General features: G+C 43.7%; 6 protein-coding genes across 9 annotated transcripts; 2 read left to right on the top strand and 4 right to left on the bottom strand.

Moving 5' to 3' along the window:
- Positions 1–131: 131 nt before the first annotated feature.
- nesd (nessun dorma) lies at positions 132–2,320 on the bottom strand. The gene is made up of 3 exons (XM_017240195.3): positions 2,000–2,320; positions 425–1,937; positions 132–369 (listed from the first exon to the last, which is right to left on the bottom strand). The coding sequence occupies exons 1-3, from the start codon at positions 2,142–2,144 to the stop codon at positions 207–209; spliced, it is 1,821 nt and encodes a 606-aa protein (XP_017095684.2). The 5' UTR covers positions 2,145–2,320; the 3' UTR covers positions 132–206.
- Positions 2,283–3,096, top strand: Taf13 (TATA-box binding protein associated factor 13). Its single transcript, XM_017240211.3, has 5 exons — positions 2,283–2,301; positions 2,362–2,410; positions 2,472–2,546; positions 2,603–2,870; positions 2,946–3,096. Exons 2-5 carry the CDS (start codon positions 2,366–2,368, stop codon positions 2,966–2,968), a joined length of 411 nt encoding a protein of 136 aa, XP_017095700.1. The 5' UTR covers positions 2,283–2,301; positions 2,362–2,365; the 3' UTR covers positions 2,969–3,096.
- Pyroxd1 (pyridine nucleotide-disulfide oxidoreductase domain 1) lies at positions 3,071–4,575 on the bottom strand. The gene has a single exon (XM_017240196.3). The coding sequence runs from the start codon at positions 4,487–4,489 to the stop codon at positions 3,071–3,073; it is 1,419 nt and encodes a 472-aa protein (XP_017095685.2). The 5' UTR covers positions 4,490–4,575.
- A 141-nt stretch (positions 4,576–4,716) lies between these two features.
- Positions 4,717–5,606, bottom strand: mRpS18B (mitochondrial ribosomal protein S18B). The gene is made up of 2 exons (XM_017240210.3): positions 5,175–5,606; positions 4,717–5,112 (listed from the first exon to the last, which is right to left on the bottom strand). Exons 1-2 carry the CDS (start codon positions 5,465–5,467, stop codon positions 4,788–4,790), a joined length of 618 nt encoding a protein of 205 aa, XP_017095699.2. The 5' UTR covers positions 5,468–5,606; the 3' UTR covers positions 4,717–4,787.
- A 115-nt stretch (positions 5,607–5,721) lies between these two features.
- On the top strand, positions 5,722–10,393 carry Kua (Plasmanylethanolamine desaturase Kua). 4 transcript variants are annotated; one of them, XM_017240204.3, is made up of 7 exons: positions 5,930–6,055; positions 6,190–6,272; positions 8,399–8,612; positions 8,671–8,882; positions 8,932–9,150; positions 9,207–9,376; positions 9,433–10,393. In XM_017240204.3, exons 3-7 carry the CDS (start codon positions 8,402–8,404, stop codon positions 9,521–9,523), a joined length of 903 nt encoding a protein of 300 aa, XP_017095693.2. In that variant the 5' UTR covers positions 5,930–6,055; positions 6,190–6,272; positions 8,399–8,401; the 3' UTR covers positions 9,524–10,393. The 4 variants fall into 4 exon arrangements, with proteins under 4 accessions (XP_017095695.2, XP_017095696.2, XP_070133842.1 ...); XM_017240206.3 differs by lacking the exons at positions 5,930–6,055; positions 6,190–6,272 and adding an exon at positions 5,722–5,880; XM_017240207.3 differs by lacking the exon at positions 6,190–6,272 and having other exon boundaries at positions 5,922–6,055.
- LOC108124493 (uncharacterized) lies at positions 10,381–11,277 on the bottom strand. The gene is made up of 2 exons (XM_017240209.3): positions 11,179–11,277; positions 10,381–11,122 (listed from the first exon to the last, which is right to left on the bottom strand). The coding sequence occupies exons 1-2, from the start codon at positions 11,260–11,262 to the stop codon at positions 10,421–10,423; spliced, it is 786 nt and encodes a 261-aa protein (XP_017095698.3). The 5' UTR covers positions 11,263–11,277; the 3' UTR covers positions 10,381–10,420.
- Positions 11,278–11,731: the final 454 nt, after the last annotated feature.

Below are 11,731 nucleotides of genomic sequence, written 5' to 3'. Positions count from 1 at the left end.
AACCAGGGCGATAATACCAGTGTTGGAAAACGGACGCTCGGGAGAACAGTTGGTCAGCTACAAAATTTGAATTAGCGAGGCAGTTTCAAATATAGGAAAGCTATTTGTTCAACTTGGAAAATACGTTCATATGTTGCGTTCGGCCTAATTTTATTTATTTATCAAGTAGACTCTTATTGTAATGATTACAGATTTAAATGGTTGTATTACACCGCCTGAATATTCTCCTTATTTTCGCTTCCGAGATCCTCCTCGAAAAGTTGTTTATGCGAACGCTGAGCCAGCAGCTGTTCCGATTCATTAAATACTCTGATGTTTGTCGAGCAATTGTTAAATTTGCAATTTCCCAAAAGATTGTCTTCGTTGTAGCTACGAAAATATATAATTAAAATACTACATCGAATAGTTTTATTTATTTTCTTACCTCTGGAGTTCACTAAACTGCTTTAGAATTAGCGACTTGTCAGTTTTTCCGCCGCCGAGTGGTAAGCCGTCTGCCATGATTCCTAGTTTACAGTTATCGAAAGCGCACTTGCTGCCCTGCATATTCAACGAAGCTGTCTTTTCGAGAAGCTCCAATCCTGTTATGCAGCTTTTTACTTGGACATTGCCCAACTCAGCGCTGGATCGAGGGCGAAGCGAAATTCCCACTGCAAAGTTCTCGACGATGCAGCTCTTCAGTTCCACACTTGCTCCTGGCATGCATACGATGCCCTCCTGCGTGCTGGAATTACCATCCCCCATCAGACGACATCCACGCATGGTTAGAGTTCCATTGCGTAAAAGTATTCCCCGACGGACGTGCCGGCAGTCCAAAACCAGCTGGGACAGAGTATAATCACCACTTATGACCAGTAGGGTGCTATCCTCATCGCTGGAGCATACCACAGGCAGTTGGGACAACTCAATTGTGGGTGCTAGAACATCATCCGGTCGAATTAGGCCATTGAGGCTGCCGTTGTCGTTAAGGTGCTCCAGGAACTTAATAGTATGTTTGCCGGGGGATAGAAATATGTCGTCATTGCTCTGACAAATGCTGAGTACATCCTGGAGTGTGTTGGCTAGTTGGACGTGTCTGTCCGATTTAACCTGCTCCTTGGCCAAAAGAAGCAAGTCAATTTGCTGCTGCAACATTGCTGGAACTGTTACTACGTGACAAATCGGCGAACGTTCTATCAATGAGTCTTCTAAGTTTCGCAACTTTCCTGAGCCGCGTTGCAGCATATGGCGCTTTAATGTATTTGATTGCATCTCGCTATATGCCCGTCTCATTTCGGGGTTTTCGAGGATTTCGAACTCACTCCTTATTATAGCCATACGCAGGTGAAGGCACATGAGATCTGTTACCGGCAAGATGGAGGCGTTCAAACTGGCATTGGCGTTTCCTGTTTTTGACTGCTTCCTAGCCGGCTCGGGAGCATTGTCGTTCAACTCCACCGCTTCGTCGTCGCTCTCTGCCTCAACGTCACTTAGGTCTAGTTCCAAGTATTCAAGGCGTTGTTGTATGTACCTGGCTTCTTCCAGCAGGTTGCGCATGTGCAAAGCCAACGGCCGAGACAGTTTGTTTTTGCTTAGGTCGCAGGCCAGCTGAATACGGGCTTGCAGATGCATTTGAACCCAGTCCCGGTCATCGTCATAGTCCTTGTCCCAGGGCATCCACACGTGCGAATAAAAGAATCTCAAGCAGTCGATGCACTCCGCCGTAGTGTCCACGTTCAAGGCGGAGTTCTCTTGTTCAACTGTTGGCCACAGCTCTACCAGGGACACCTCGTTGGTCTCTGGCAGGTGAACATCATTGTCCTGCACGGCTGTGACCACGAACACAGCCTTTAGCTCGTCAAATATCACCTGGTCTACATACCCATAGACAATTGTGGGATAGCGCAGCTTCAGATCCTCGCAGATCACGCGCGGTATCTTCCAAATAGCCTGCCAGCCTGCGCGTATTTGTGAGTCAGTCTTTGTTTGGCCATTTGTTAGCATGTGTTGGTGGGCTTACCTGCAGGCTCGATCTTTAACTCCACGTAGGACTTCCACTCGGATCGCACCTGGGAGGCCGGCATCACAGCGCCCTCCCACGAAAGCACAGCCTCCGCTTCCTTAAGACGCTCCAGGAAAGATTTCTCAAAGGTAAACACTTCCATTTTCACTTTTCGCGGCCAGAAATGGGAACGTTTAAAATTATTTGAAAGAGCGTGGCTTCGATAACGATTAACGATAGGGCAGAAATGCAAGCGTGCGATAGTTTAGCGATGAAAAATGTAATGATACGTTGGCAGCCCTGTCAACAGCTGCTTATATGTATGTATGCTTGTTTTGGTCGAAAAAATATTAATAAACATTTATCTACAAATTTTTAAGTAAAATGGCATCAAGCAATTTGCCCGAGGAAAATTTTGAGGGCGGTGATGTAAGAAAAATGTCGTACATTAGTCCATTGCTGAGAAAAAACATTGGCCGTTATTTTCCAGTTCAATTTTGACGATGATGCGGATGATGACCAACTGGTGGCCACAAATGCCGGACGAAAGCGATTGTTCAGCAAAGTTTGAAGTGCTCACATCTTAAAAGTAGCTTTTATTTAATTCTGTTTCATTATCAGGAACTGCGTTGCATGATGTTTGGGTTCGGGGACGATAAGAACCCCTACACGGAAACTGTTGATCTACTGGAAGATTTGGTCATTGAATATATTGCTGAAACCACTCACAGGGCTATGGAGATCGGTCGAACTGGTCGTGTGCAGGTAGAGGACATTATATTCCTGGTGCGTAAGGATCAACGCAAGTATGCTCGAGTCAAGGACTTGCTAACGATGAACGAAGAACTAAAAAAGGCGCGAAAGGCCTTCGACGAGATCAAATATGTCGGTGAGCATTACCATTTATTAACTTACAGGGATGTTAGCAAATAAAGAATACTTTAATCCAATGTATAACCTTCAGGCAACGAGGGAAAGCTCAAATGACAGCGGACCAAAAAATCGCAATCGAATCAACCACCAACCCAACCATAGGATTAAGTTCAATTTGTATGTGTCTAGTATGTGTTTAAAATTAAGCATAACAAATTAATCAAAATAGTCTTCAATGTCAATGTCGGGATTGAGTATATCATCGCCATATGGCTCCAGGTTTATGCCGTTCAGGATTAGATTCTCGCAGGTCTCGGCCAAGTCGGTGTCTCCAATCAATATAGCCCCCCTCAATTTCCCGTTTTGGAGTACAAACTTGATGTATTCCTTGTGGCGAGTACAGCGCACTAGTATTTCGTAATCACGGCCCAGATCTTGGCCGTTAAAACGTCCTAGAAGTACCACTGGAAACCCAAATAGCTGCGTGACGTGACCGAAAAGCTCGAAGCAAAAATCCTGGTAGACTGTTTCTCCCTCGCTCGTGGCCGCCATGCTCCGTCCAGCCATGGACCCCATTTGGCGAGCCTGCGTCCAAAGACGCATTTGGAACCAGTGCGGTGCAGGTGACCAAGACGCAGTGCACACGTCGCCCGCCGCATAGACGTCTGGCAGATTGGTTCGCATCATTTCATCAACAGCAAGGCCTCCGTCGCTTGCCAACGTAATTGGCGAGTCAGACGAATATTCGTGGCGGGGTTGGACTCCAGTGGCAGAAACAATGAAATCACAGATTACCTCTTCGGAAGAGCCATCGTCATGGCCCAATTTAATGGCAAGTCTACCGTCGGGAAGGTCCTGGTAGTTTTGTATGTGAGACTTGTAATAGATTTTTGGCAAAATTTTATCTCCGCTCTTCGCAGCTCCACTCAAGTCGAAAGTCCGATGCCAATCGGGACCCAGAGCTGCGCCTTTATTATTTTCTTGCTGTTCCGTCGGCATAATTTCTCCGTAACGCATTCGCTTAATGGCTGTTTTTGGAACAGCATCATTCTCCGGCACCTCACTCCTGGCCAACTGAAAGAATTCTGCCGCTCCGGGATCTACAAAGGTAGCTGAAATGTGGCTGTCTTTTACCACCCAGTGTACATTTACGTCCTTCAGTTCGTAGGCCAGTTCACTGGCTATGCCTCCGTTTCCCAAAATAAGGACATTCTTGGCCTCCACCAGTCGTCGCTGCAATTCCAGAACGGAATCCGTGTCCCTGATTCCAATTATACGTGACTTTTCGTGGCTCAAGTTGAATAGTTTCGGGGATCCACCAGTGCACAGACACAGATACTGATAGTGAATGACCAGACCACCTTTGGTGCGAATCCAGTGTTCGCTGCTGTCGATGTGGTCCAGTTGGTCCACCAGCGTATCTATAGTGACTCCCATTTCCGATAGATCTTTCTCTCGAACGTCAAACTTGTGCAGATACCGTGCGATCGGCACCAGATTTGTGACGCTCTTTACGATGCTGGATTCCGTGAGCAGAAGAATGGAGGCATTCTGCCGGCAGATGGCCAGGGTCTCAGCGCAACTCACACCTGCGATGCCGCCTCCCACGACCAGAAAATCACACTTGCGTGACATTATTTAACGAAATGAAAACTAACAGAATTAATCATTAAATGGCTTGTTTACGCAAAGGTATGAAATGTTTTGACAATCAGCTGAGCTTCCAAAACAGCTGACTACAGTAGACCCTAAATAGTATGAATACTTTGAACTAAAAAGCTTCCGATTTGTGTTTGTAATTAAGTATTTTGATATTTTATCTTCTACGCAGAATTCCCCAACTAATTTTATCATTATCGCAGTTTTACATATTTTATATTCTTTAATAAACAATAAAAATCAAAGTAAATTGGAAATGCTCCTAGTTGGTATTCTATTGTTTCTGATCCTGGCCGTAGTATTCGCTGTAGTCGTACTCCCTGAAGGGCACATCATAGGTAAGGAAGCCAGAGTCACGGGCTTGCTGCACTGCGACCATGAGGCGGAGGTGGCTTTTCTGGCACAGGCCTGTCTTCGAGTAGCTTAGCACATCGCCGTTGTGGGGAGATATGAACTGTTCCAATAGCTCCGTATTGCGGTAATCCAACACAAGATACTCATCACGGCAGATCGGGCAGGGGTTGCCGGTGGAGATCCTTCCCTGGCGGATGCAAGTTTTTCGTGTTTTGCGAGGTGCATACATTCCTTTGTGGTTGCGGCTAATAAGAAAATTAAATAGTTTTAAGAAAAATTACTTTTTTCTGAATGAGAAGCAGTATACCGATATTGCGTCCACACAAAGTCGTCTCCGTAGGTTTGTTTGTATGCGGCGCTTTTTAGGTAGCGCATTGATGTTTCTACGGGTATAACCTTGCTGCGATCCTTGGGATCCGGGCCTGAGGAGCTGCTTTGGCTCTCCTCGGCGCCGCCTTCGCCTTCAACATTCTCTGCATCCTTTTCTTCAATTGTTTCTGCCGCTTTGCATCGAAGGGCACTGGCCGTGTGAAGGGCTCCGCGGCTGCTACGTGTTATATTGGCCAGGCCAGAATATATACCGCGAGAAATTGGTAGCATTTTAATAGAATAAAATCAAATTTGTTTTCAATCGCAAGCAAACGTCGACGTAACAACCATATGCGTGCCGGTGAAACAGCTGTTCAGGCAGCCCGAGCTGCCAACTTCATTGAATGGTTTTTTAGTTCAGTATTTAAAAAAAATATGTTTAAAAACAAGCAAATTTAAATAATTTAAACAACATTTCAATCAAATTTATTAAAAAAATTTATTTTGTACAGAATTTTTACTTACAGAATCCATTTTTTTTACTATTCTTAAAAAGTTATCGATATATTACGTTGGCGGTTGCATTTGAAAAGGACGAAAATAGACCAGCCTTTGTTTTAGTGTCAAAATCTAACAATTTGTTGTACAAAGAAGTAGACGAACTGGACCCTAGAGCGCAGGAAGCGCTGGATTGAAATCGAAGCGTGAGTGAAACAAACGGGGACACCCACAAGAGGCGCACACACGCGAAGAACTGGGCATGAATGAATCGTATCGTTTCGTTCCTTATAGTTTCGGTTTAGTTTGTTTCGGAATTTACTGGTGCAAAGGAGCGGTAGTTACTGCAGCGGAAGCGCGTGTGGAGTTGCCGACGCCCTGGTTCGTTGTAATTCATTCGTTGTAGCAGAAAAAAAGCTCCCCTTGCGTGCATGCATAAGTTTTTGTTTCTAATCAATATTTGGCAGACGGTCATTTAATTTTAATTGTTGCCAAGCCGCGCCACCAAAAACTAGGCCTAAACAATAGCCACCAATTGTGGGGGGCAGACCACACACACAAAACCAACCACAAAACGCCGAACAGCACCTGCGAAAAGGTGAGTCAATCGGCGGTGAGCGAGAGCTCTGTTTCGCTTGTTTTTATAAATAGAGCCGCATGCAAGTCGCACTGAAATCTCTTATCAATTGAAAAAAAGACCCTCAACAATAAACAGGGCTATAAATACCGCTATGCCAACTACAAATACTAAATACGATGAGCGTAGCGTCGGTTCTGTCAACGAAACAAAAAAAAAAAACATATAGTAATTTCAAGGTAGGGGTGCCCCACGCTCGCATACTTTCTACACTCTCTTGGATTTCCGTGGAAAAACTTTGCCTTTGGAGTGTCTATTCGCGCACTTCGTGTAATAAATTGTTATTTTCCTTTGGCGCCACAACGAAATTCGTCGTAACGTAGTGCCAAATTAATACCTGTTGGCTGTGCAGCCCGTTTATGCCTTTTGCTGGCAAACAAATAATGAGTCAGGTGCGTTGACTCGAAAGCTTTGGTACTCAGTACCGCCAAAAGCAAAAATGGCTTAATAAAAAAGTAAATATCGAACTAACTGTTAAAATAATTATCATTTTTTTATCGTAGAAATATCCGATACTTTTTTTTTTACTGTTGCCTACTTTTGTGGTTCAGAGCTACGCCATTTTGTTGTCAGGATTACAGGATATCAGACCACTGGGTGCGTCGCTTAAGTCTTCGCCAAAGAATTTAGTTGTCCACGTTTTCACATTAATTTAGGTTTCTCGACTCCCAAACTCCCTCACAACTCCACTAGCGCGCATTTATTTTAGAAATTTGAATCAGCGCCCGACTGGTGGGCCGCGGGTCCTTCCTTGGGGCTTGTTTACCCTGCCCCTGGGCACGTCACACGGAAATGTTTGCGTTTGCCTGCGAGGGCGTTATAAGCCCAACCGCCAGATTACGGGTTCCGATGTCGTGTCCTTCGCCGTCCTGGGTTTCGGAAACATTAGTGAATGCGCCCACGCGTGCCCGCATAGACTGGCAGTCGAAATTCTTGCCGTGAACCCGTCGGTGGTGCTTTATCAATACGTTGTTACCAGTTTTGATTAATGTCCTCGCCACTGGGCGAGTTAATTTGCCTAATATTTCCTATTCTAAATGGACAAATTAATGAAATGTAATGTTGAAGCATTTCTTTGGGCCATTTTCCAAATGATACCAATGTAGATGATAATTACAAGTCCTTTTGAAAGTTCCCTATTGATTGAATATCGATTGAAATTAAGGTAATTATGTCTCTTAGCTAAACATTGGATTCGTTAAACTATTGAAGCAGTTTTAAGATTTTCCTGGGCTAGTTCCCTATCAAGATCTGGTTGAGTGGCACGACGTAGATTTTGGGATTGTTTACACTTTGTAACATTATTTTTTTGGGGGGCTTGAATGATAGTTATTTTGTGACACAATCTCCCGCCCACAGTTCGTGTTAAAGCTCATTTATCACAAAGTAATACCCCATCGAATATAAAGAACCGAATAACAAAGAAACAAATAACCTGCTAAAAATATAATCCTTTCGCCCGTCGTTTCCAACCTACCCCAAAATGGAGATAGCGTTCACAACAATTTAAATACCAATTTGCCTAATTAAGGCACCTCTAGACCGCGCCTCCGCCACTGACAACTCATTCGGTGGCGTTAGTTCCAGGCGAGGTGAGCCGTGTTCCCTGCGGACTCCATATAGTCCTCCGTAAGTCCAAAATATTGCGTGACACGTCGCTGGGCTGAGAGGGTTTGGGTGGGCGGTGTGGCACTGTTGTTTTTGCCGCCAACTGCAATGACATCAACGCCACAACGTGCCGGGGATCCCAGAGCAGAGGTCATTGGTTTGGTGCTCCAAGCCAGTGGTGGTTGTTCGTCCTTCGGCTGTGGTCATTTTAAAAAAGTTACAGAACATTTAAATATAATTTTAATAAATGTGCAACCAGCGACACCTGTCCTGCCAGCTGCACCTTCCCCCACATTTAGTTCCTTAATTATGTAGGGTGTCTCCAAAGGGTCCAGGTGGCAGTCTTCTCAGCCCATCAAACCGGTGTCCTGACATTGAATCTAGGCACTGCGTTGTCCATCAGTCAGGGACGGACAGTCGTCAAGGTTTCAGGTTCTTCATTTCTCTTTGTGACACTCGGTTTTCTGTTTTTTCCACAGACGATGACGGGAAAGAGTGATAAGGAGATTCTGGCCAACTCTATGTTCGAGGATGACCCCAATGGTAACTCAGCCCCCGCCGCCACGGAAGATCAGAGTTCCAAAGAGATCAACCATCCCACGAAGTCGACAACGGTGACTGTTACTGTCACATCCCCACGCTGGGGACCCCAGAATAAAGGTGCCCAGGAGCTGGCTTCTTTATACAGTCCAGGTATGTTCTAGACTGTCGTACAAGAACCAAAATAGTCTCTCATGATCGTTATTTTCAGGAAAACGTGCCCAGGAGATCATTTGCGTCTACACCTGTATCTGCCTTATGATAATCAACCTAGCTCTGATAGTCCGGCACATGCGACTGGATAGGATAAGTGTGGCATTCGTACCTGCTCTATGTGGCATCATTACCGCAGACTTTGCATCAGGATTGGTGCACTGGGCGGCAGATACGTGGGGATCTGTGGACTTGCCACTGATCGGCAAGGTAGGTTTCAGTCCTTTCATCAATACTGTTTCAAAAAAGTTTATTTTAGAACTTTCTCCGTCCATTTCGAGAGCATCACTTGGATCCAACGTCGATAACACGGCATGATTTTATTGAAACGAATGGAGACAACTTCATGGTTGGCATACCGATCCTGGGCTATTTGGCCCACTACTTCTACATTAGGTCGCCGAGTGAGATTCAACAGCATTTTGGCTGGATAGCCTACGTGTTTCTATGCTCCATATTCGTGGCCATGACCAACCAGGTTTGATTCAAATCCTCTTTGTCTTCCTAGGAAACTATCCTGAAGTTCTTTTGTAGATCCACAAGTGGTCGCACACGTACTGGGGTCTGCCGAGGTGGGTGCTGTTACTCCAAAGCTGTCACATTATCCTGCCCCGAAAACATCACCGCATCCATCATGTGGCGCCGCATGAGACGTACTTTTGCATTACCACCGGGTGGCTGAACTGGCCTCTGGAACGCTTAAGGTTGGCTTTAACTGTGGAGGTGGATTCTAAACTAATATATTTTTTAATTTAACCAGATTCTGGTCAACATTCGAGCTTCTCATTGAACATTTTACGGGCCTGAAGCCGCGCGACGATGACATGAAATGGGCAAAGAAACTCACATAGGATCGCTGCCCAACGACTGTAAATAGAAACCTTGGACCAAGCAGCCTTACCCTAGTGGAAGTCAACTTCAACTGTTATTATTTTATTGGAATGTTTTGCACATTGAAGTAGCTTTAAGCGAGAGCTGATCACATACTTGTAAAGTTAACTTAGGTGAGCATGAGCGAAGAATACCATACAAAAGAAGGATGTTTGTTGATGGTTGGAGTGTGATCCTTGAAATAGATACAACCTCTTGCAATATCAAGCGCGTATATATTACATTCATTGATCTCGTCCCAGATTAATCGTACTACGAGTGAGCCTTACGTATACCTAATTAAGAAAGTGAACAAACTGAGTCCAGCACAAGCTTGTCGGATAACTTTTTAAAACTTTACACAAAGCAAACCAAACTACTTGAGATATTAGCTTAAATGGCAACTGATTTTTGTACCAAGAATTTTCAATAGCGCCGCTTTACAATAGCTACAAACGATGGAAACAAATTTATTTACATATATTTATATATATACAGAGTCTTAAATATTAAATAGGGGCTACATGCAATCAATACCGTGACTTGACAAATTCGCCTTAAAAACATGTGTATATATCAACACGATTTTGGAATAAGATGAATTATATATAATTTTTACATAGAACGCACAATTATAGTGGAAAAGAACAATTTACATATTTTTATAATTTGTTAATCAATAATGTTTGTTACGTAGTTTACCATCAGTTTAGGAAATTTTAATAATTTAAGTATTTTGTGAAGAGCTAATTGCTTCTATCATTAGCGAATTGTTGCACAACAAAACTTAAAAGACAGCAATATAAATTGTGATCTTATTAAAAAAAAGTCATACTGCTAATTTAAAGAAAGTGTTTTATTTAAAAAATATATAAAGCTTAGCTTGTAGTGGATATAGGATTGTGACGATGGACCTTCTTTTTCGCCAACTTTTCCTTTTTCTTGAGAGCATCTCTTTCCCGGGCCTGACTCCACAATACAAGCTTTTCCTTGGTCAGTTCTTTGTGGACAGCCTTTACTCTGTGGGCCTTATCCCTTTGGTTTCTCATCTCGGCTTCACTGTGCACAAAAAGGGGCCGACAGTGTCCTCGCAACCAGCTCTTGAAGTTTTTCCTCCTTTTCATAGGCATGGGAAGTATCTCAGGAGGAGGTTCCTCGGGAATATCCTCTGAAATCGGAGTATCGATCCTGTATTTTAACCGGATCTGTCTCAATGTCATGCGGCACAGGAGAACCAGTGTGACAACGATCAGGAGACTAGCCAGTATAAGGGCAAGAATTCCAATCAAGAATTTACCAATACCCTCTTCGTCCTCCAATTGTCGGGCCAGTCGCCGTCTCAGTTTATGGCAGTCGGATCTTGTCATGGACTCTAGTTTCTCCTTGTAAATGGCGGGCGTTATATCGAACCACCAATAGGACATCCTCACTGGCACTTCCCGCCTAAAAAGGTCTTTACACCTGGTGTAAACTTCAACCATCCATTTTTGGCACTCTGGTTTGGTGATATCGACATTGCATATGGGATTCATTGCCACAAGAAATATATGTATGTGTAAGTTCATTTGATAGAAAATATTCTGAAAGAACACTAGATTATTGAATAATTATACATTTAAAAAAATTACTTAAGTACTTCTTCTTTAATTAGTGCAACAGCAGAAAGACCATTTAAATGCCTGACTAGCTGGAGGTCCTTTCGCCTGCCACCGTTCTCCATCTGATTACATTACTCCCCAAAATGTCCATGTCTTAGCTTGTGGTTATACACATATATTGCTCTTGAAAACATTCACAGCCCGTGGGTGGCGTATGGAGAAGTTAAGGATACTGCTCCTGTCAGGGACGGCTATTGTTTAAATACGATAGCAAACCCTGTGTTTGCACTCGGGAATGCAAAAGAGGAATTGGTTTTTGGGCTGCATCTCCCCATGTCCTTTCCATCTCCCAGTGAAGATACGTGATGACTACCGGGAGCTGACCATAACCAAGTTAATTATGATGCTTCTTTGGGCAAAGGTGCTTTGTTGTTACAATCAATGCCTCTGACCACAATCCGAGAAATCTCAAATCATTTGGGGAGTTGGTAGCCTTTAGCCTAATTAATTGGCAGATATCTTGATTGAAAGCTATTCACAATAATTATTATAAAGAAAATCTTGTATCAAAATAAAAAAATATAAATATAT

The sequence above is a fragment of the Drosophila bipectinata genome, chromosome 2L, assembly GCF_030179905.1.
Source record: "Drosophila bipectinata strain 14024-0381.07 chromosome 2L, DbipHiC1v2, whole genome shotgun sequence".
Taxonomy (NCBI): domain Eukaryota; kingdom Metazoa; phylum Arthropoda; class Insecta; order Diptera; family Drosophilidae; genus Drosophila; species Drosophila bipectinata.
Note: the sequence above shows the minus strand (reverse complement) of the source record. Positions and strands in the feature narration are given on the sequence as shown.